We start from the raw sequence: 26,806 nt of genomic DNA on the forward strand, positions 1-26,806 counted from the left end.
TAAACAGACAAAAACAGACAAAAACTATAAAAGAAATTTGACTACAAAAATGTGGTAAGATTTCAGATACTTTTAGAAGTCCAAAATAACATCTCGCTACAAGTATTGGGGTGAGACCAACAATTCTCATGATACATCAATGCACCAGCAAAAATTTTAAAAACATATATTTAACATGTTTAAAAGATACAGAATACTCTTATACACATTAGTCAATTTAAAATGATCACATTATGTTTCACCTACTAAAACATAATACTAACTTTGAATATTACAAGTTCAAAAGAGTCGAAAAAAATGATCTAAAACTTAACATTCTAAACTCACTTAAATTCATTAGATATGCCCTCAAGGAATCTTTTCTCGTTTTTATACCGAGATTATCAATAAGTCATTGGAACTATAAAATTAATTTTTATTGCAGAAATTGAAGCTTTTTTGAGGCAATTGTTTTGAAACTAGTATGTAATAAAATAATTTTAAATTAAGTTACTTGTTATTTAATTTAAAATTTTTTTTTACAAATTTTAACAAATATATTGACATAATATGTGCTTCTAACCAATTAAATCAACGAAACCAATTTTTGATTACCAATGACAATTTTAAAACATCACAGTGAGTTTTAGTTTTAAAGAAATTAAAATAAATATTATTTTCCATTATTTAAAATTTATTAAAAACAGTTTTAAAATTTCATATAACCATATAGATCCATAGATCATATAGATCCAAAATTGCGTTAATATTATTCATTATGTTTAATTGGAACTAATATAAAAATGGACATTTTATAAGAACGCTTAATCCATTGAAGGCTATAGCAGCTGGGGGTAGATCTGTACCGATGGATTGCATATACTTAAATGAATATTTTAGATAGGATGTATATATTAGTAAATAAATTAGTTTCTTATATAAAATCTTCTATCGGAAACGTAAGTTGGTATGATTCTTACCATTCAAATGTGGTAAAAATTTGTTTATAAGTCTGAAAATTTTATATAAAATTAAGAAGTATTTGAATAGTCAGTTTGTACAGAGTTTCAATCTGGACCGATCGGATCGAAATGAAGTTCAAATATACGTTTTATATAAATATGTTTTTATAATTTGAAAAGTGTATGCAAAAGTATCACTATAATTTTATTTTGGTGATATCGCTAAATTGATAGCATTCTAATGCGTCACCATCCGGGACTTGAGCATGATCAATTATCCAAAAAGTTTTCATCAGTTGCTTTTGTAATTATAGTTTCGAGTGTACTGCGATGATAGAAAACCATCGGCAAATAACTTAACGGACACCATCAAACAACTATCACACTCATCTGACTTGCTCCTGACTGTTTTGAAGAGAGTGACTCATAAGGATTGAGGTCATAAAAAAAATTCGATGAAAGAGTTGAAAACCAAATAGTCTAATAAAAATTTATTGGAGGGTTGAGTCATGTGCTGATACAGTTGTATTTCTAGCATAATCGGTGAGATCACCGATTTAAGGTTGTGAATCAAAATTAATGTTTATTGATGGATTATATTTTTGGGTTTTATTTAATATTTTAGGATACTTTGTACACAGAATCAATAGCAAATATTTTTTATTATATAAAGAACCGTATTTTAGTTAAATACTGTTATGGGTAAAATCGGAAATTCGATTTCAATTGTCTATTTCAGGATATAGTTATCTGATTTTCATAATTTAGGATCAGGCAAATGTTTAGGTCCTTTACTTAAAAATCAACATTTGAAATATCTTTTATTGCAAGAAAAAAAGTTTTAGTTAGTTCGTTGAAATGGACGAAAGAACGAATACTCTTCAATTATTTAATAAAGCAGTTTTGAATCCACAATTCCTCATAATAGTGGGTAAAAGAAGATCGAATTAGGCTAATGCTAATGCTGGAGATATCGCTGAGTGTCTTAACGAAGAGGGCGCGCAAAAGCTGAGTTCTTGTCAAGACTGGATATTAACCCAGATATTAACAGATATTAACCTAGATATTAACCTAGATATTAACAGATATTAACCTAGATACCTCTGATTTGCTTCTGTGTATCAAATAGATCAAATATATACCTCTGATTTGCTTCTGTGTATCAAATCAGAGGTATTCTGCATTTGGAATAGATTGGCTATGTACCCATTGATCTGACTGCATGTCTCAAAGAAAGGCTTTAACTTCATTTGTTTTTTTTATGTTTAAGGGACAGAAACTTCTTTAAAATGAACCGATGAACACTACACAAATATAAAACCAATATCAATTTTTTTTTTGAATCAATTAAGAGTTTTTAAATTATTTAATTAAAATATGTTAAATCTTTAAAGTTTCTGCATAGATGCTATAATTATTGAGTTATTAAAATTTAAGTACTCTCTTTCCAAAATAAATATCTGTTTATGGGGTTGTGATATGACTTGAAGATTACATTATTAAAATCATATAGTAAAAAAAAAATCGACTATTAGTTTTATAAAATACATATCTTGATTGTAAATAAAAATATATTGATCATAATTATTTAAAAAGATATTCCAAATATCCAAGAGTGACCAATGCGAAAACGACGATTTTTGTGAGAAAATATCTACATAAAGAGTGCCTTTTTTTAAACATGAACATATGAGTTTAAATCATATTTATGCTTTCTTACAGCATTTATATTTAATCTTTGTTAATCGTGTCTAAATTGATTGTAGCAAGGAATGCAGAGCCGTCGTAAGTACAACATCTGTTCGTTTATTTCCCAACCCTGTAGACTAAGTATTGAAACTTCGGGGGCTAAAGCTAACTTTTTTGTTTTTGTATTTGTTACTAACAGATATTTAATTTTTTGTAATTTATTTAATATGTTAGCTAATTTGCGTAATAATTGATATTTTCCATAATCTTATGTTATAAAAATTATAACATTGTTAAGTCATCTAATCAATGCCAAAGATATGTTTCTTCAGTATATAGCTTATAGCAAGTATAATCAAAAACAACAAAATATTTATAACAGATCTGAGGTCTGCTTTGTCTGATGAAGTGATAAACAATAATTCAGTCAAGGCGTAAAGAGGGGTTTTGAAGATACCTCGCAATTAAAAGAGAGTAAAAGTGCTCAAGTGCACTGGCTCAAATAGATTCAATATAATAATATATAAATATGTAAAAAAAATATGAAGTACTGTATATATATATTTAATTTTTTTCTTTAAATTACAATAGTACACTCATGTATCCCAAAATCGATTTTTTGATTAAGCTCTGCTTAGTACCCCTTCTACTTTGACAGGTACGAGTTCTAAGCCTGGCACTTGCAGTCCAAAACAAATTATAAACGGACTATAAACTAATTAAAATTCGATTATTTCCTAAGACCACTGATGATGAGTACTTGACAATACTCGAAACAGCGTTGTATGGTTAGCCAAATTTCAAAAAATATTTTCTATTATCATATGTTTGCAGATATAAATAAAGTACCAATCGATTGGTTATTAATATTGATATACACAAAAAAAAAACAAATGATTTAAGCCTACTTTTATAAAACCGAACGTGAACTGGCTCTTAGCCGAACTGGTTTTAAACAGGAACCTCCGAAGTTTAAAAGTAATTGAACCGAACCATTGGCTCGCAAATTTTGAACCGATGGCGAAAGCTAAATAAACCGGTTTTTTAACCGAACCAATGCTTCAGAGTATTGAATCTGAATCCAACCGCAACAAAAATTTTCACAGCCTTATAAAGCTCAGAATAATTTATAAATTGAATATCAATTACTTTTATTGATATTTTTTTTAAATATGATGATGAGCATCATCGTCATCTTATTACTAGTAATAAAACTATTCTATGATTTTTGTAATTCTAGTAGCTTTTTCTTGGATAGCATTACAGTCAACCAGAAGTTCTTGAGTTATAAAAACAAAACACCAAAAATATCTATAAAGCAATAAAGATCACAGTAGAAGATATGAGCAAATTTAATTTGAAATAAATTTTTTTATTATATACCGGCTTAAATTCTATAGATGATACAATTTCAAGATGTTGTGCAGTTGATTCTTTAATATATTAACAAAAATACATAACACACAATATTTTCAAAGAGTGTTCATGAACCAGTCATGTAGTGTATTAATTCTAAAAATACCTATTTAAATTTATTAATACCAACGAAAATAAAGGAATACATTTGTACAATTTGTGCTAATAATTTGGATTAATTTGCTCTTTGACCGAACACAGTCCTGGGTAGTGCGGATTTTTTCCGGTTTTACATCTGGAAGCAGGGTAGCCAATTGTGTAGACCGGCGTCTCAAGCGCATAAATTGAACCATAATTGCAAACAATATGATATATATAAACGATGGGATAGTCCGGCCGTGTAAAACGCATAATGGAGCAACCAACATGAGTATTTCGATCAACAACCATTTCGGCAAAATGTCCATAGTCTTCGCTATAATTTAATATTTTTTGTTTATGTAAATAATTTTTGTTTTTTTTTTGATAGAAATTAAAATAACTTACAAGTATTTGGTGACTTTAAATGAGTCTATATATGTACTGTCTATAAGTGGATACTCATCAAACCAAAGATTTAGAGATTGTTCTATTAGACTTGTTACATTCACAAAGGGTGAACGATCTCTATAGACTGCAACAAGATTTTGACCAGAGTTCTTAAATCTGTATGTGTTATGACAATCATCGTGATCCAGTATGCAAGTACGTACATTTAACGATGAAAGGTATTGCAATTCATCATCCCAAACCTGAGAAATTGTTATTGTGAAGGAGTTTATTTGTTCATCATAATACTATATAAATGTTCTTTATAAAAACCATAGCTTCCAGTTATTTGAAATTATGAAAATGTTAATAGGCAGAGAGTATTGCGAGAGATACATAGTTTTCAGTTTATGATATTTATGATATACAATAAATATATTTTAAATGTGTTGTTGATTAATTTTCAGCTTTTTAAATAATTATATATTTATTTCAAAATTGCGATGAATTTATATTGTTATATTATCTATTAATTTTATTTTTTAATATTATTAATAGTATTTTAATACATTAACATAATATGTACAAGTAGTAAAATGTACATATAATTATTAAAATTAAAATTATAAGCTAATTAATTAACTCAACCTGGTTATAATGTAAATTTACAATAATTATGGTATAGAAGCTGAAGTTTTTCATAACTTTAAAATTGAAATGTCGTTTAAAAAAATTTTTATCTACGAAATTAGATTACTAGATATTACTAGACTAATTTTGCGACTAGCAAACATATATAATATAAAGGTCTAACTCCAGATATCGGTATATAATGAGAAATTCGAAGTGGTATTGTAATTTAGATATCCAAATATACTAGTTGATTAAATATTATAGTTGATTAAATTTTTTATCTGAATTGACTTCAACATTATAATTATGTTGTATTTATCATAAAGTTCTATAAACAGATAATAACATTCAAATCAAAAATTACAACATATATATATATATGTGAGACATAATAAGGATTAATGTCTGAAATAATCAATGAGAGATAGTAGTGAGAATTAAGTTAATATTAAAAATAATAATTTAATATTAATATAAATAAATAATAATTCTAATATAATAAAATCTTTTAAAAACCAAAAAATTTTTTAAAAATTTATTACTTTTATTTTTATATAAATTTTTATAACTCTTTATAATTATTTATAAATTTTTATAGTTATTTATAATTTTTTTTAATTATTCGTTATGATTTATACCTATTTATTATAACTAATTTTAATTTTTTATATTTATTTAAAAATATTTATAATTATTTATAAATGTTTGCAATTATTTATAAATATTAATAGTTATTAACAATTATTTATAGTTACTTTTACTTATTTTCAATTATTTATAATTATTTATTATTATTTATATTAATTAAATAATATAGTTATTATTTAAATAATATATTATTTATAAATGTATTTATATTTATTTTATTATTTATTTTTTTTGTTATATGATTTAAATTTATTACTCGATACTACTCCTTTTATGACATTTATTGTGCTATTAAGAATTTAAATGAAGTGTGTATTACAAGAGGTTAAAGAAGTTATAGTACACCGCGACCTATGACTGTTGTTTTGTTATACTTCCCGAAAGTATTCTAGCTTAGCATTGTTCAGGAAAGTATCATTATGTTTCCTAAAGAAATACTTTACGAAAGTATCCTAAGCTAACTCGGAGGCTATTGATATGTCAAATAATGTCCTCACCTTCAAGGTTTCAGACCTTATTTTGTTGAATATATTTAATTTTGAATAAATTAAATAAGGTTTTACAGGTTCTTTAATTAAAAGTATGAATTTTAATTATTCTATAAATACTTTCACTTTTGTTTTTAATAAAAATTATAAATTAATTCATTTCATTAATTATGAATTAAAAATTTATTTATTATATATATTGGTCATTAACTTACCATTGTTGCCATCCTCGAAGCTGGATAATATCCAGGTAGTAAACCCAGAGCAATAAAATTTCGACGCTTATTGTGTTCATGTACGAAGACAGATTTATATGCCGATACATCCACATCTACAGAGTCTGGTTTACAACGCCGATGGAATGCCTAAAATAGTGATATAAAGAGACAGATATAATATTATATATTATATATATATAATAATTAAAATTATTATATATTATACAATATTTAATAAGTAAATAAATTATTAAGGAATATTAAAATAATATTAATTCAATGTGTAGGAGTAAATTGAAATATATAATATAATAGTTAATAATTTGATAAATCATTGAACGAATGGAAAAAATTATTATAATTAAACAACTTTAGTTTATTATTAATATAATCATTTTGTAACCCAGTTTCGTTAAGATTTTTTTGTTTAATTATAAGAAAAATCTAAAATACTTACTCCAGTTGTCCGACAGGCAATATGTTTTAAGCCATCTTGACAGAGTTCAGGATCACACCATGAATAATCCTTCTCCGCCCCCACAAAATTTATTAATAAAAAACTTAACAATATCATTTGCAACATTTTAAAAATATTAATAAAATTTTTAATAAGTATTAAATGACTTTTTAAATTTTAATATATTTATTTAATGCTGTACGGTGAGTTCTCCGAACCGCTTTTATAGTCAACGCGTGTTATAGCAATTTTATGACAAAATTTAATTCATTAAAAACCAAATTGATAATAAAAATTAAATAATATAGCACTTTCCCTGGTTAACAGCGAACGGTAGGTAAGTGTGCCTGTCAACCGACTAATACAGAATGAAGAGCGCAAGAGCTTTGATAATCTAACAAGGCTTTCTAAAACTAGTTGAATCGAAGATTAGTGTATAAGAACAAGTTTAGAAGCACTTAATTAAAAAAATAAGAAAAAATTTTTATATATAAATAAACAAAAAATATTTAAATATTGGGGGAGAATATAAATTTATCGATGTTCGGAAATTACACATAAATAACATAAAAAATTGTTACGTCCAATCAATTTTACACACAACATTGTTTTATGTTATGAATTGTAAAGATACGAGATAGCTTACTTATATTTTGTATTAAACTAATCATTGATAGTTATAGTAAATAACTATTAATTTATTATTAAAATATTCATAATTAATATGAAGAGCTTTAAATATTTTTATTGGGTACTAATACGATATGTCGACCGGATAGGGCTGCTTTCAAAGACTGTTGCCGAAGTTGTGGTTCAGACTAACTAACAACAAATACTGTTGGAATATTTTAAGTATTAACCATACGTCATATATAAATAGGGTTAATTTAGATTGTCATGATTTACAATCCATTGAAGACAGTGTGTTTCTTATGTTTTTTAAATATTAAACATTATTAAATCTTATTAATCTTATTTTTTTTTTTAAAGAAACACATGATATTAAATAATGACACTATTCCAATTTGGCAATAATGTATAGCTAGCGGTTAAGAGGAAAACTTACTTATTCAGAAACCCATTTTCCACTTATTTAAAAAAAAATTGTGTGTTTTACACAATTAATACCTGATGTCATCCCATTACTTTTATGATATATTATTTACAACATGTATTGCTTATGTTAAATATCAATGTACAGATTGTTTTCTTACAAATCATAATATACCATATACAGGAGGGGATTCCTTGAGCTTAAAAAAAAATAGTCTAGGAAGAAAAACAGTTAAATCAAATATTTTAATTTAATCACGATTTTTAAGTCCATTAGACATTTTTTTAATTCGATATTTAAAATCAATTTTGACTGAAATAGATTCAAAGAGTAATATACCACAAAATTGAAAAACTTTCAAAAATTTTTCTAGAAAACCTTATTTTTTCAAAATATTTTTTATAGTTTATGCTTCGTATATTAATATCTTACAACCTATTAAAAAACTCAAGTCCATTCTTAATTTCATTTAAATTAAAAGCAATACTTTTGCCATCTACAATTTTGTATAGAGACCGAAAGAAATAAAATTGTACCAGATGTGGAGAATGTTGTGGTTATGGCAATATTTTTTATCCAAATTATAAAAGTTTTTGATTCTTTTTACTAAACTTGTAAAACATCTCATAACATATTATCTTAGTGGAACAGTGCAGCCTTTCTATTGAACAATTTTTGACTTTTCTGTTTAAGTGTATTATTGAATATGCCCAGATAATGACAATACCTTTTAAAATTGATCATGAAGTTGTCTGGTAGTAACTCAAATAATGATGTCTTTAAAATCCAACTAAACAAATAGTATCAACTTTTTTTGGGGGGGAATATCTACGTTCGTAGTGCTTTAAGCTGGTTCATCTTTATAATTTGTTGATTTTGAAAGTTTAAAATTATTGTAGACAATAATCACTACTCTCTTTAATGATATTTATTTTCAAAAATGGATCACTTTCTTGACTTTTACAAAACACAAAAACAAATTTCTTTGTGTAAGAGCGTAAGGAATATATATGTCGTATTTTGAGATTAACCCTGGGCATTTCAAATGCTCATGAAGGGTCGAGTTCAATAAATTTGATCTCTGAACGATCTTATAACATAAGTTGTTCATTATTTTTAACTGGACTTTCAGAGCGTTCTTTATACATATGGGATTAACAGAATGTGTAAACCTTTTCCGAAACCAAAAATTCTCGAAAAGACCGTAAACCGAAAATTCTGCTTTTAACTTTCTATATTTAAAAAGACACAAATCAGAAAATACTGTATAAAATCATTCGAATTATTTCACAAGCAAGTCGAACTTTCAGATCTTTTTGAAATACATAATTACATTGTTAGATAATTGGATTAGCTTGTTAGACTGTTAGACTGTATTTCAATATTTTTTTTTGAATTATTTCTAATAAATCAATTATTTCTTGAATTATTATTGATAAATGGTCCATCAGTACTTCAACAAATATATATATATACGACTTTATTTTAAGAATCCATAAGGATTAAGTGATCGAAAGTAAAATAAAAAAATGGAAGTGATGACTTTTTTTTTGAAATGTTTATTTTTTTTAATAAATTATATTTTATATTAAAGATTAAAGTGTTGAAAAATTAAATGGATTAAAAATTGATTAAGAATATTTAAAAAAAAATAAATAAATGTTAAAAGCTCAGAATAATAATGAATTATTTTTCAAGTTCTTCACTAGTACATTATTATAGATCTTGAAAGAAAATAAACTATTTATTTAATAATTTTTGTTATGGCAATTGTTAGTAGATAAATTACCAAATATTTAGACCAAACATAACAAATATAGATTTTATTATGCAGAGATATATGGTGTGCAGTATCTATAAAATTCCGAAGTAAATTTAGTCTTAAAATTTACGTTCAATTGTTAAAATTTTCCTATCTTAATTAATAAAAGACCTATTTTGGACTTTTAATGGTGAATGCTAAAGTTTAGCACACGTTCCAGTTAAATATCGGTGTGTAATATTTTTCATATACACGAAATCTCTGAACATATACAAAAAATTAAAATCATCAGTTAAATATATTTTGTAAAATATAAATCGTTTGCTTTCTGATCACTCTTTTTGTACCCTACATACCAGTAAAGGTTAATAATATGGTATATTTATTTCTAAATATAGCGATAATTCTAATATTTGAAGTTAATTTTCTCAAAAATCTGCAGGAAAAAGTAATAACCATTGATAGAAATGACTACAAAGACACAGTTTAATATTATTAGACGTTAGACAGTAGTGGTATTTATGGGACTGCATCGCCGCAACCAGACTTTATTAAAGGAGTCTGGAGCATTGCATCTAAATCTGGATGTATGACATTTAAAATATTGTTTGCAGAGTTGAGCAAATCCATCAGTTGTATAATACGAAATCAAAAAATACAAATGGTATTCATTGCTAACTAAATAGATTATAAAAGACATCCGTCCCTTGTATCAATCAGCTCGTTTCACATTTATATATACTTAATTTCGAACAGGCATATAATTTATATTAATTGTCTTGTTCAGATTCTAAACTCCACTTAAAGTTAATGGAAAAGAAAAGTACAGAAAATTTATTAAAATATCTCTAAAGAACAAACGAATCAATTAAACAATTTTGATCTATCTGTCCAGCCTTTCCATTTTTTGACTGTTTGTCTACCTGTTGTCTATTAATAATCTCTTAATTTTTTGTCTGTATGTTAATATGGGTAAATTAAGTAAAAAATTTGCTTGATTATATTATATACTCCTTACTCATACTTTGCTAAAACTGATCTTATGTTCATAAATATATGGTTTGAAATTTTCGTTAATAAAGAATGGAGTACATGGTATCCTAAATTAGTCATTGCCTTAGTCAAATGAATGGTATATAAGGATTCTGTGTACAATTACATAGTTATCTTGAGATGTTGAGAATATTATAATTAAAGGTTTTTCTCAGATAAACTTTTCATTAAAACCTCATAAATTGGTTAATATTAAGTATGGATCTCTTCTTCCAACCAGTTTTTTTTTGTTTCTTTCTTAATTTCAAGGCCTTGTCCACCTATGTGGTATTGATTAAAGAGTTTCTTGTGATGGTAGAAAAAATATTGTTTAATAGTTTCTTTCTTCATTTTGAGGCATCGCCCACCTATGTCGTATTGATATAGAGCTTCTTGTTAGGGTAGAAAAAATATTTTTTAGTAGTTAATAATTGATTTGCAAAACATAACTATTGATGTGAAAGATATTGGGCTTCGATGAACTTAATTTTTAATTTTTTTTAAATATTGTAGAAGGAATATAGGCAATATTATGATTAAGACTAATAACAATTAAATAATAGTTGTATTTTTGGACAAAAATTAATGAAAAATCAATAAACAAATTTATTTTATTGATCTGATTTATGATAAGCCACCATTATATCAATATCCTGTGCATTCAAATTATAGATTTAAGAACAAAACCTATTTCAGATGACTTGGCGGAATTTCTTTGAAAATCATCGATTCATCTCTAATTAAAAATGGACGTACGTTTTTATGAAATCTTTAATTAATTATATGTTTGTAATCTGGAAGTTTCCCATTAAAAAAAAAATGACAATAAATTAAAATTATTGCAGCGGTCATTTAATTGTATATTTTCATAAAATTCCGAATTAAAAAAATTTATACGAACTTTTACCATCATGAGTTGGCAAATCTTAGAAATTACCGGGTTTTTACAGTACAATCTACCTATATATTTATTTTAATGGTTAGGTGGAAACAAAGTCAAAGACTTTTATCAACTAAAATAACCTGTTAAGAGAATTTGGTGAAAAATTAATCCATTCACAGGTCGACTTTTTAATTAAATTTATATGCTTTTAATGAATTCTTTTCGGGGGTTTTTTAAAAGTGAAATGATTTACTTAATATATATAACTAATCGGTAAACTTAACATGCCGATTTGTTTAGAACAGCACTACGATTCTTTTATTTTCCGATTTCATAATTGTTATTTTTATTTTATTTTATTTATATTTTATACATTTAAATTAAACTTTTGCGGTCGAAAGCAACTGGGAGTGCTTAGCATTACAAATAAATAAATGCTAATAAAAGTATAAATAAAAAAATTAAAAAAACAGTTAATATTTTATTATTAATTAACTTCACATCTTGTATCTGCCAGTTTGTCTCTCCTTAAACTGATCTGTCGTCTTATTTACATAAAGTGTTTTTTTTTCGCTGTGCGAGTATACCCGATTTTGACGCGTACATAATTCTACGTCTTGACAACATTTCTTTTGTAAACTGCACGAGACACCTGCAAACACACTCACATCGTGAGGCCCGCGTGAATGGAAGATGAGAGTTAGCGAGATTAATCAAATTCGGCTAAGTCGCTGAAGACTATTCACATATTCACACTCGTACTTGTCAGTTCAGAACTGTTTTCAATCTTATGAATATGCAAATCGTCTTGTTTATAGATAGATAAAGAATAAATGGAGAAAAAAATTGAAAAATAACAAAAATCATAAAATGAATAAACAATTTCTATTATTATACAAAGTGACTTTTAGGTGGTACAACAACTTTTGTCGCTGTCAGGTTGTTGTCACCATTCCATTCTGCCAATGGATGGATACTTGAGGAGCGGCTGGGCTGACTGGCTAATCACTCGTGGCTTATAATTGTTTAAAGAAATAATATTAAACAAAAAAAAAATACTTAGTAATAAAAACTTAATTAATTAAAAAGTTACGCGTGTTAAATTACAAAAACAAATCAATAAAAAATAAATAAATTAAACAAATAAAGTAATGATAAATTAAAAATATTCCAATATCGTCAACATGTGCGCACAACATGACTACATGACTACATGCCAATAACAACTACAGCATGCAAAATATTCGAAGTAGAGTTTTTCAATTGCAATATAGCCAAGTTGCAAACCATTTTATTACAAATAATCCCTCGAAAATATGCTACTTGTTTTGTCAGTTGAAGGAAATGCTTTATGTCATGGGTGTGTAACCTATGGCCTTGTGGCCTTTTATTAATATATTATATATATTTGTTATGTATGTACGTTTGTATGTTTTGTCTGTTTGAATGCTTGTATGTTTGTATGCTTGTGTGTTTGTATGACTGCGTATTATGTGTATTATATATATTATGTACATTATGCATATTATATATATTATATGTATTATATATATTATGTATATTATATACATTAAGTATATTATGTATATTACATATATTATGTATTTTATATATATTATGTATATTATATATACAGTCGAACTTTTATAACTCTAAGTCTAATTTTACAGAATTTTTATTTTTTTTATTTTTGTAAGGAACTAGAATTATATTTTAAGATATTTATTTATTTTGCAAACAAATACAGTACAGAAGTCATAGTGAAGTAAAATATTCAGAAATTATAAATTATAACTCTTATAGTGACCATCAGTTGCAGTATCATTTGTTTGCAAATATAAATTCAAAATTCTGAATGACTATTGTAATTCATTACATTTGATACGTTAGTAATTATCTTTAGAGAAACAGAGATCCTCATTTTGATTTGTCATTTATTAATAAGTAATATATATATATTTCATTCATATTTGTGAAAAAGTTCCAAAGAAAGGTTTATAATTGTTTTAGGTAATAATTTGATAAAGAACTTCGAAAGTATAAATTTAAAAACTGATCACATTTTTATAAAATATTGTGTCAGTACGGCTGAAATCTATTGCTCGCAGTGGCGGCGCTAGACCGCTGACGGTCTCACGCCTACAGGGGCCTCGCAAATAGCTACTAACTGCCGATTCAAAGTACTTAGTGAATATTTTGAACAATTTGGTTTCATATAAGACATTAATCATATAAAAAGTATACCAAGCAAAGACCTTCTCAAGCATTGTAATGCTTTCTAAGTATAATTCGACCTACTGAACTGTATGAGGAACTGTTGGTTTTAAAATCACTTACTAGACTCAATGAACGATATAAAACAACTCGTCGGGTATATTAAAGAAAAGAATTTAAAGGAAGTATATTCAAATATTTATATATTAACCGGAATCATGCTCACAGTTCCAGTTAGTATAGCTTCTACTGAAAGAAACTCCTCAAAGTTAAAATTGATGAAGATCTATTTGAGATGTATAATTAGCTAACAGAGACTATCTGCATTGGCAATTCTATCAATTGAAGTGAAAATAGCAGATGGTGGAAATTATGGTATGATTTAAAAAAAAATTGAGTAAGGCTAATAGTAGGATAATTCGTTTATTTTAATTGGTATTTATTTTAATTTGATCAGCAATACATACTTTTATACATGTTGCGTCATATTAGTGAATGTAAACTATTTACTTTTTTAACTTGGTAATGAAAGGAGCCTCAAAATTTTTATGTCGCCGACGTCCAGAGCTGGTCTAGCCTCGCCACTGGTTGCTTAGGTTATCGTTTCCAACATTAGCTTTAAGATATCACCCTGCCTAAGCGTCACATGGTGTTAAACTATTTGGAGAGCTTCTCAATTCTAAAGGAGTTAATAGTGATGCTTAATGTCATTTTACATAGCCGTATAAGTTTTGATAGGATACCAATTTTCTTCGGACAATAAAACACATTAATTTTTTTAAAAAATTTCGAATAAATATATCCGTAATAGTTATATGGCCAGTTAATAAATTTACTGGATAAAAAATAAATTAATGGATTTAAATGTATTTAAAATCTAATATTACCATATTTGTTATTCATAAATAACTAATTTTAGATCATAGTAATGACAAACCTAAGGGTAGGTTTTTTCGCAAATGTTACTTAATAGAAGGATGGTATTTTTTCACCGAATTAATCATTATCAATTTGAGTGATTTTATATCGAAGTATATATCTATTAAAATACATGTATCTACTAAAAGATAGTTAATTTTCAACAAACGGCTATCAAGTGTGAACATAAATCTGAAGTTATACGACGACAATCGTTAAGAGAAAATACGCAGGAAATTCATGAAAGCCCAGAGTTCAGAAAAATAACTGAAAAATGACATCACCGAGGTAGGGTAACTGTCTAGCAATAAAACTATCATATTTTTTGTTTAAACACAATGTATTCCTTAAAATTGATTGGGCACGTTATCCGAAAGCCAGATGTCAGTATACATAAAAAATGTGATATGAAAACAAGAAGGCTCTACAATAAAAGAAAGATCGTAATCTACATGAAACAGAAGCAGAGTAAAGAGTTGTTAATATCCTAAATTGGAAAAATTAAGGTAATTAACGGTGAATGCTAGAGAAAGACTGTCAATGAAGCTTTGTGTAACTATGAACGATGATGTTATATAATAATACAAATTTCTCATGTAAAGGATGTCTAAGTTTATTACTTGTGAATGTTTAGGGAATATATTTATAACAGCTATATCTTTCATGATACTCTATTAATTATGGGTATATAATAATATTATTTCAGTCAAGAAAATTATAAATTGATGTATTAGGAAAGATTGTTATTAGTACACAATAACAACAAAGTATATAATTAGCATACTCTCTACTTTAGTAGTATAATCGTATATGAAAGAAATGTGTGTTCAAGAAACCGTCTTTAAAATACGTGTAGGTGATTAGATCCAATTATTATAAAATATATATTAATCTTCACAATAGAAAAAAGTATGTTTAAAAACATATCATAGCAATGTTATAATGGTGATAAGACGAAATAAAGTTAAGATAAGTACACACACCCATGTGATATAGATTAATAGATGAAGTAGTTAGTTGCCTTAACTACAGTTAGTTATATTCCCGTCTCGAAAATAAATATTTTCTAAATAAATATTACATATTATCCACTGAAATTACGATGTGACATTAGAAACTTCAAATTTCAATCATAAACATATTAAAATATTATCGGGGTTTATTATAATTGGGCAGAATATATATTAGAAATATGTAAGATGCAGAGGCACTTACTTTCTTCTGCATTTTTCTCGAAAAAATAGTGGGTTGCCCACTTCAAAAATGGATTATAGGTAAATAATGGATGATAGAAGGTAAGTTCTGGCGCCATAAATATTCACATGATATGATGAAACGAGTGTGTACTTAATAGCGTCTGTGATCACTTGGATAATAGAGTCGTGAACATAGAGAACAATGTGAACATTCAAAAAATTAAACAATTTCTTCAGTTATACAACAAAACTTTTGATGTACTTTTCCATGCTCTCGAATATGAAGACCCCTAGAGAAAAATACCTGAATAAATGATATTATTGATTATTGTCATTACTGACAATGGAAAGTTTTTCAAACAGATGCGTTACTTAAATAAATTGATTCTGAGCCATCATAATTTTTGAACCCATTTAACCTTGACCTATTATCAAATTAAAGCAGGCTAAACGAAAATTGGTACATGTTTCAAGTTATTTGAGGTATTGAAGATTTTTTCGGCTATAGATAGTGATATATATTTTTTGGACACTCTATACCTCCATGATAATGAGTATAAAAATTTAATAATAATAATTATATCCGCACGATTATTTCGTTTCTTAAACCAAGGAAATAACTCTTTATTTTAGAAGAGGTGTTAAGGTCGTACCCTGTATATTGTCACTGCCCAATTTACAAAAATAAATTATAAATATTCATATAAGAAAATTTACAGTTTATTCATTTTAAATACTGTTTTTTATTAACTGAGATAATTTACAGAAAATAATGAAAATGCATTTCAATATTTTATAATTTAAGTGTAGGTCGTTTGCTGTTAAATAATTTCTTATAGCTGTAATTTATACTATTATCCTTGAAAATATTTATGACCAAATGAAAGGAGTAGGAAATATAATAAACACAAGCGACTAGGACTATTTGTTTTTTAATCCGAAGAAATTATGCAGAGGCAGCAAATTTTCATAACCTCCTTTGGCCCATTCTCTAGAAGACATACATATTTATATGTGTCCTTTATATGTGTTGCATACAAATCCTTTCAAAAAAAGAGTAAGGGTGTAAGAAAATAATGAAGGCGTTTTACTTTCATTTCAAGAGGGAAACATATTTCAGTCATAACTATATCTCTATTATTGTACTCATGCCTTACTGCCTTAAGTAGTATCTATATGACTATGCAAATACATATTTAAGTACTCGCACTCGTATATGAAGATGTCGTAGATGTCTATATAGATTAAATTGAAGATAAAAAATTGTACTCAAGCACAAATAATTTGAGGGAGAAGAAAAAAATGTGTAGCTTTGATATTTGTTTTTGTGTTTTGGACAATATTTGCATGATTTTCACCATTTGTCATTTAAATAATGAGCTTCACTCGTAAACAGGCGAAGTTTAGTACTTCATGGAACTCAACAACCAACCCAGTCTTTAAATTTTTTGGCAACAGTTTTGTAAGTGTCGCTGAGGGTAGCTTTGGTTTTTATGTTTATTGCTGCTTTAATGATAAATTATGAATTAAATGATTTACTTTATTTGTTTTTCTTTCTTTTAAGGGAAAAATATTGGATATAAATTCAAGAATGACTTATATCTTGGCAAGCTATGGAGCTCATATGTACAATAAAATATTATGTGGTGTATGAAATTAAATTCAATGGACATCGTTTATGTCTATTCAGTAATATAGTATTAGTCAAGCCTTACAGGTTAGAACCGCACCCCATAGGCTGAATCTGTAGCCCTAATATGTAGACGTGAATGTATTAGTTTCGAGTATATGCTTATATTTTAATAGTTCTGGTTTCTAAAATATAAAGTTTCATGATTTTGAATTTGGGCCTATTTTTATTCATTTTGGTTTTTGAAATATAAAGTTTCATTAATGCTTGTATAAAGCATTTTGTGTACGTCACGTCTAATAAAACTTTAGCAATAGACTTCACACCTTGCTAATGGATAGAAATACTAATAACTAGCAATAATAACAAAATTTTAATCAACTTTTCTACAAGCCAAAATCGGAAACATTTTCTTTAGTTCAATTAAAAAACTCAAAATATTTGAAATTGAATTTTACTTTTCAATTTCAACAAATCCATAGCCTACTGGGTCGCTTACTATATTAAAAAGCATGTATTCATTCAATAATGAATATAGAAGATAAGAGAAGATTTTCAGAATAGTATTTCGGCAACGACTACGTTTATTCGGTAATATGGCCATCTCATATATATATTTTTTGGGGCAAATAATAGATATATCGAATATTAATATATATTCTATAAATCCGACGCTATTTATGCCTCGTCACTTAGGCAAAGCAGATACAAATATCAACATTTGTATCTTTTAGTATCAAATTATTTTATTATATTTTAAAATTATTATATTTTATATTTCTGTGACGCTCTACATAACATGCATTTTTGTCATAGCCCAAAAGAGGTAATATTGATGAGATGAATAACATTTTACATTTATTTTCTTAAACTAATTAAAAAGAAATTTGAATATTTCCCAAGACCACTGATAATGAATACTCGGCAATACTCAAAACAGCATGTATGGTCAGCCAAATTTCATTAAATTAATTAAAAGTTTTGTCTTTGTCTTTTCTTAGCATTTCGAATCCGTCTAACTTTGAAATAGTTTCTTTTCGTCATAAGGACGCGTAACTTTCGGCAAGAAAAAACTAACATTCGTTTTATTTATGTTTTATTTTGATATATTTTTGAGAAGGACCTCAGTTACTTAAGTCCAACTCTAGCAACATCTCTGATATGGGTTTAATAATTTTATATAAATTTTTATTTACCTTAATAAGTGAGACTAACACAAAAAGTAAAATTTAAACAAAAAAAAAAATAAATATTTAATAAAATAAAATAAGAAATTAAAAGGAATAGTGTATATAAAGATGGATGTTAAAATTAACTTTATTAGTGACTGAATTTCAACTCTTGGTACTTTAAAAGAGGAGTCTAAAGTGTTCCCAGCACTGATTTATAAACAAAAGAAGTGTCTACATGTACATCTCATATCGAAGAACAAATAAAACTATGAAATACATTCAATACCACAATATACTGGGATATTTGACCTTTGAGAAAGGTCAGATATCCTCTAAGTCCATAAATGAGGGATAATATATCTTTATATTGCAGTGAAACTTTTCCAAGCATAATGACAATAATACTGAATTATATCATAAGCGGAATGCAGAGTTATATTTCTACGATTGAAACTAATGTTGAAGAAGACTATTATTCATTGTTAATAATGGACTTGTTGATAATGGAAGACTTATTCTTTACAAGTATTTAGTCGCTGCCAAAAATCCCAAGCGTCACTTTCAATGACTTTCTATGAACATGCACTTGATAGTCTTTGGCTTCAACAAAATGGTGGCTTGATATATACTTTTAGGTGATCATCGCAGAGTTTCATGACAATATATATCAGAGGTATGTTTAGTTAAACATAAAACTGGAGTCATTTACGTTATGCAGACATGTGTAAGTTGGATCATCTTAAGAACTCATTAAACTATCTTATTGAGAAAGATCGCATTTAACCCTATATAGAGTACGATTCAATGTCGATTATTTTACTATGGTAAAAGACCCAATAATTATTTCAAGAAATTATCTCAAAGTTGTGAGAAGGTGATGAAAGCGTTTAGGTCTAACTTTCTAAATGATTTCAAAGACCACATTTTGTTATTAATTAAAGGTTTGAAGAGGGTTTGAAATGGGTTAAGTTAACATAAAAGGTTCGAAGAGGGTTTTAAATGCGTTAAGGTGACATATATACGGAAGTATAACATGCTTTCAAAATCAAAGTGGATCTCAAGGATGTACCGTTATAAAATTATTTGACGTGATATCAACATTCGCTTGACAGTATTTTATATTGTAAATATCAATCAGGAATAAATTGTAAATCTTAACGCATTAAATTCACAATGTGTGTGGTAAATACGGTCACCTTCTCCCCCCAGTGTTTCGATAGCTACAAGTTTGTGTTTTTCTTGTTACATGTGCATTTTAATATTACGAGTATTATTTATATATGCAAATATAATTACAAACTAATTCGTATTCATATTTTCTGCTATTAGTTCGCACATCTCTACGTACTGCACAGAATTTTAATTGTGCTCAGCCACACTTTAAGACTTTATGACATTCAGTGCCAAAAGTAAAATTAATGTAAAAATAGTAATAAATAAAAAATATTTATACATTTACTTCCTTATAAGTTGTCAATGATTTGAGCATATTTTACTTATTTGATTGATATCGCTTTATTTTTATCACCTCACCCTACATGAGGCAGTAGTTATGTCAGATCAGTTACATTTACATGTAAAATATATATCAATATTAAACCTAATTATATAGTCGATTATACTCGATAATATATACGACTTCAATATGACTCCAATATAATATAGGAAAAGAATGGCTTTATTCAAATATCCATACCCTTCATACAGATAGTTAAAGCACGATACTTTACGTCAGTAATTGCATATTTCAGATACAGTTGCATATAGATTTTTCCAGTCTACACATATACTCGTTTTTGAAAATATTTTCAATTTTTAATGTTTATTTTGTTGCAGATCCAGTCTGTATGGATTCACTGAAGTTGCTATGCAAAGTTCAATTTCACTAGCTCAGTTAGTTGAAGATTTATTCAGTTATATATTTACATACAAACAGATGGATGATAAAATATCACTTAACAGATATCAGTTCGTCTTATCATGTGCAGAACACATATGGTTTCAAGGGATCCTAAAGTCTCTTTCCCTGCATTATAAGAAAATCGAGATATTGAATACAGTATAATATTCTATGTAGAGTAATGAAATCATATGTAATACACCACAAACTGTTACCCGTAATTGAGAAATGTTTTCGGTTAGAATTAATTTCATTAAATTGTCCTTGTATCGTCTTGTGTGTAGCTTCATTAATTTTCTTTGATTATTCTTTGCTATGATCTCGTAACAGGACCAAGAGAATTTCGCACTTTCGAAAATGACAACAGGAATTTAGCAAGACAGGACCCGCTCCCACAGATAATGCTTTAATAAAAGACATATTTTTTTTATCATTGGCACCAGAATTTCAAAAATATATCTCAAGATAAAATATTCAATATGTTTTGCAATTATTAATATTATGACACAAAAATATGTATTACTCCTCAAAATTTATATTATTGTTTTCGAATAACACATTTCGCCACTCAACCCAATCACTAAAAAACTTTTTAAACTCATTTTTTGGAATAAACTTTAGCACTTGCCATAAATTCTGTTTTATGTCATCAACTAATTGAAAACGGGTGCCTTCAAGTGGTAATTTGAGTTTTGAAAGAAGAAAACTAAGGCTGGAGCCATATCAGGACAAGGGATTTTTGATTAAACATTAGTTTACAACAAGCACGATTCACTTATTCTGAGGTTCGAAAATATGAAAATATCTTATGATAGGAAGATACGAGTATAGCAAAACCCATTCCTTCATTAAAACAGTTTATTTGATTACGGTAAGAATAAATGAAGAAAAATTATACCAAATATGTCGAATGGAACATTGCAAAATATGACATATAAAAACTCTTTCACATGCATAAATCAACTTATGCCAGTGGAAACGATGAAGTCTTAATTTAATTAACAAGAATTATTTTAGCACAGTGGAAACATGGTATAAGTTTATTAAGCTTAAATCAATTCTTAAGTGAAATAGTTTTGTTAATAATTTAATAAGGTTTTTATATTATGTCTTCGTCAAATATTGTGTATTTAAGAGGAAACACAATTTTGTGTAGGGTATTTCCTTGTCGTCAATTTGTTAATAATTTAATAAGGTTTTTATATTATGTCTTCGTCAAATATTGTGTATTTAAGAATAAACACAATTTTGTGTAGGGCATTTCCTTGTCGTCAATTATTACAATATTTCCAATATTTTGTTTTCGTAATAGTTTTCCCTACTTAATTTATTGAATTAGCTTTTTTTATTAAATTAGAAAATAAACACTTCAGACAATTGGACATTTTGAAAAACATAAACCTATGAGATGCATAAATTTAATAAAAATAATGTAAAAACAAAGTGCAGTTTGCTACTATTTACTTTGATACATACATATTCACATAAATACATTTAAAACAAATCGTTTATTTAATGTTCGATTCTGTACACTGCAAAAAGTAAATCGAATAGAAAAGTGTATTTTAGTATTGTGCCCGAAAGTGATATGTACATATTCGTATATGGGAAAATAACAAAAAATTATACAAAATTTCATTTAAAGTTAAGTATAGTATTTTATTTTCATTATGGAGTATATTACGAATACACTCTAATGATATATATTGTCTTAATATGAATATCTTAACATCATTACTAGGATTAATATATGAACACCTCAAAAAAAATACGGTTAAGCATCCATCATTAATGCAGCTGCAAGCAAGATTTGATCCCGGTAACCAATGTATGGTAGAATGACAAAAAGGAAATATTTGGTGTGGTGTATTTCTAACCATTTCTACTGACGGATCCAAAATACGTAGTGGTGTAGACAGTGAAGTTTTCTCAGAGGGACTGAAAAAAAATTCCTACTATAGGCTTTCGGATTATTGTAGTATTTTTCATGCGGAATGAATCGCCATTAAGTAAGCTATATCTTGTCTAAAAATTGACTAAGCTTCGCCAAGGTTTTAGGTGGTTTTAAACCCCAGGTTTTTCATTATATGGTAGCCAATAAGTCAATAGGGCTAAGGGGATCCTCTTTGGATGGCCAGTATAACCTAACCTAACTTAACTTATATAGTGCTTGTAGATTCAACAACTCTTGTTGTTGAGTAATGTAGAATGAAATTTAAGATTTTAAGCACATCTACAATTTTTATTTCAAGAAGTTTGCAATCAAATGAATAGCAATATATTATTAGAACTATAATTTTAATTTTTTTATATATAATATTAAATATAAATCTTATGCTTGGACTAATTTTTAATAGTGCAGTTTGTTGTTGATATGATATTTATTTGCAAGTTTAGGTAAATATTTTCCTAGTGAAATGACATTAATTGCTTTGCCAAGAATCAATAGTTTTTAAAAACACATGCAAGTTAGTTTCTAATATGGAAGCATAGATCAACGATATGGAGTAGTGGCCCAGTGAACCGGTTGCTTAGTTGGTGAAATATTCAATGTAGCAACAGCAGAGAATTACTATGTGAAGTGGGGTTCATAAAAATCTAATATGCAACTAATGTTTTTGCACTTATTTATAACTTTTTTACTGTCACTTTGTTGATTGACAGTTAATGTAGAGGCGTTTCTAAATAATGAAGAAAAACAAAAATGATTATATTTTGCCTGAAGAAATCAATGAAAACATCGAACAGTACTAAAACTGAAAAACCTATGCATATAGTATGCAGTAATGCTATTCATTTATATTACGAATACATAGTGTATATATGTAAGTATGTATTAGTAGAAATGAATTGTAGTCTGACATACTAAAGACGTATGCATGATCTGCAAAGTGCAATTAAATTTTATTATTTCATTCGTTATACAAAATAAATATTAAAAAGACAGTTTTAATAACTTATCTTTTTAATAGCTTAATAAATAAAAGTTTAAATATTTAAATTTTACGTACTGAAAACTGGAACAAATATCCAAAATTATACTTTCTTGTTTCAATACCGATTAGTCGTATTTTAACACACTTAAGATGAGTAGATTTTCAGGACTTATCTGGTTTACAGAAGTTGGGATCAGTAACTCAGGTATATTCCAAACTTCACAACACCTGATCTTATTATTATAAACTATAAAGTATTCTTAACTTAGATAACCTACCTAAATTTATTTTAAAATATTATCTAATATTTTAATTTAGCCGAGCTCTAGGGCAGTTATTTAACACTTAAATTGTTAATAGGTAACATTTACTACTTTTTGTTTACATTTTTAATTTGCTTTTAAAAATATTTTTTATACAAAAATAAAGTGTTAAATAACCGACCGTACTTACTTACTTACATACTTAGTTGCCCTTTACAGACGTGAGTCGTCCTAGGCCGTGTCGAGTAGCCTCCGCAATTAGCCCGAACAGTTGCTTGCGGTCGCCAGTTGATAGTACTGTGCGCCTCCAAATCATTGATCACCTGGTCCTTCCGCCGAAGATGCGGATGTACTCTACTACGTTTTCCACCTGCGGGTACCAAATTAAGCACCTTTCTAGCTGGAGCACTTTCTTTCATTCGCACCACATGACCAAGTCAGCGAAGCCGCTGAATTTTTATGCGCTTAACTATCTATGCCAATGTCGCAGTATAGCTCATACAGCTCATAGTTCCATCTAATTCGATACTCGTCGCCAACACGTAAGGGACCATGGATTTTCCGAAAAATTTTTCTCTCGAATGCTCCTAACACCTTCTCATCACTGTTGGTAATTGTCCAAGCTTCTGCATCACACCTACAGCAGAACAGGCATGATAAGAGATTTGTAGAGCATGATTTCTGTTTGTCGAGAGAGTGCTTTATTTGTCAATTGCATACTTAACCCGAAGTAACATTTGAGGACAATAGTGATTCTTCGTTGAATCTCTAGGCTGACGTTATTTTTGGTGTTTAAGCTGGTTCCTAAATAAACAAAGTGTTTCACAACTTCGAATTTATATTGTCAACAGTGAAGGGGTCCTAAGATGCTCAGGAGGTTTGTGTGTTGACAAAAACCGACCTTAAGCTCGGTTAAAATAAATTTTAATATAATATATAATAATAACAACATAAAGTATATAATAATATATAATATATATACATGATATATATATTACAGTATAACTCACATCAAACTTTTTCCCACTTTCAGGAATTATTGTACAACTTAAATTCCTTAAGGAATTATGTCAAAGCTCATTGAGTATTGTAGTACCCCAGAGAGTAATAGAAAATGTTTATTTCACCAACTACATCAACTGCTGAATTCAAGATTCTTTTGTTAAGGAAAAAAGTTAAATCATTAAATAGAATAGGTGGAGAAGAATAAACTAACTAGGAAATGTTCCTGGAAAAATTTATTTAGATTCAATAGCTAAATTGTACTTGAGTAGTTTCATGTACGCACAAACCATCTAAACATTTATTTAATTGAATAAAGAATTCATTTATGAGTTGTGCAAGTACCAAGAAATAAATTATAATTGGAACGTGATTGAAAAGCGAATAGACTCCATTAACAGCGAGCACAGCGCCGGCCTCAGCCTCAACACCGGCCGCAAATCTTGCCGCAAAAGGCTCGTGCCAGTGTTCCAACAAAATGTTACCGTTGTTTGATATGCCGCATTCTGTTTCCCAAAAAAGTGCGTGCAGAATCTTTTCCATTTGTGACAAGTAATGAATTCAATTGAATGTAGCACGAGCACGAAATGATGCTGTCTGTCATAATCGTATCAGCTCTAATGAAAATGGAGGTGCGGCAATATTATTAAACGGCGCCATGTTTACCAAATTTGGTTCTAGACATTTGCGATACTTTAGCGTTTCAGAGAAAAGCATTTCTTATTGTACTTATTGTATACTTCACATGCTTTTCTTCAGTGAGACCATCAATGAAATTGATTATTGAAGTATGAGGTACACATTATTAAATGGTTAACTATGAACAACATCACATTATGTACGAGTACGGAATAACATTACTACATAGTTCTTGCAATAATACCGTGATAAGTGTTTATACCATATACACAATAAATTGAATAAAATATTAGTTTTGGCAACATTTTTATATTATAATTGAAGGTTATAACGAAGACCCCATAAAGTATTGTAAGGACGGAATTTTGTACAAATTCCGCCCTACATAAAACTTATTATTTTTTACTAAAAATCATCTGGATAAAACTCGATTTATATATTTGAAACAAATAAACAAAGCCAACCGCGAACATACGCACAAACGACACGCAAAACAAAGCCAACCGCGAACACACGCACACACGACAAGCAAAACAAAGCCAACCGCGAACACACGCACACACGACAAGCAAAACAAAGCCAACCGCGAACATACGCACACACGACAAGCATAACAAAGCTGACAGCGAATTATACTTGTGCGGTTGTGCGTGCAATTAAGCAAAGCAAAGTGTCGTATATAAATAGCGGAGATTTTATATGAAAGATCACTTAGCACCGGCACACCGAAGTGATTAGATCACTACTCCAGCGCTAAGTCCACTTTTAGAAGCCTATAGTGTTTCGACGCTAAGGCTAAATAAATTCGTAGAAACTTGTGAGTAGATTGTATAACGCCTTTGATGTTTTGACGTCTTTGGCTAGAAACTAATTACGTAGATTTGGAAAAAAACCCTTTGATGTTCTGACGTCTTTGGGTAAAAATTATTGAATAGACTTTATAAACGCCTTTGATGTTTTGACGTCTTTGGCTAGAAACTAATTACGTAGATTTGGAAAAAACCCTTTGATGTTCTGACGTCTTTGGATAAAACTTACTGAGTAGAATCAAGACTAGAATAAGTTATTTAAAATAATCTTTTTTTTAATAAATAACATTTTAAAATAATAAAAACAAACGGTCTTTTACTTTCCACTCATTGGTTTACCAGCTTCGAACTAGTCAATAAACAAATTTATTGCAACGACCCGGACCGCGACTGAGTAATACCTCAGCAGAATTAAAACGACGAATCCGTGTCGTTACA

The 26,806-nt window shown here is 27.9% G+C and overlaps 1 protein-coding gene across 1 annotated transcript in view; it reads right to left on the bottom strand.

Annotated features, from left to right (window-relative positions):
• Window positions 1-4,030: 4,030 nt before the first annotated feature.
• Window positions 4,031-26,806, bottom strand: part of LOC119674692 (helicase domino-like) — a 34,755-nt gene continuing 11,979 nt past the window's right edge. The window contains exons 6-10 of the mRNA XM_038085848.1: window positions 18,106-18,145; window positions 6,959-7,061; window positions 6,499-6,648; window positions 4,533-4,777; window positions 4,031-4,461 (exon numbers count right to left, since the gene is read on the bottom strand). Of these exons, the coding sequence (XP_037941776.1) occupies window positions 4,209-4,461; window positions 4,533-4,777; window positions 6,499-6,648; window positions 6,959-7,061; window positions 18,106-18,145 (791 nt within the window). The 3' untranslated portion in view covers window positions 4,031-4,208. The remainder of the gene's footprint in view (window positions 4,462-4,532; window positions 4,778-6,498; window positions 6,649-6,958; window positions 7,062-18,105; window positions 18,146-26,806) is intronic.

Source organism: Teleopsis dalmanni, chromosome 2, assembly GCF_002237135.1.
Source record: "Teleopsis dalmanni isolate 2A chromosome 2, ASM223713v2, whole genome shotgun sequence".
Classification (NCBI taxonomy): domain Eukaryota; kingdom Metazoa; phylum Arthropoda; class Insecta; order Diptera; family Diopsidae; genus Teleopsis; species Teleopsis dalmanni.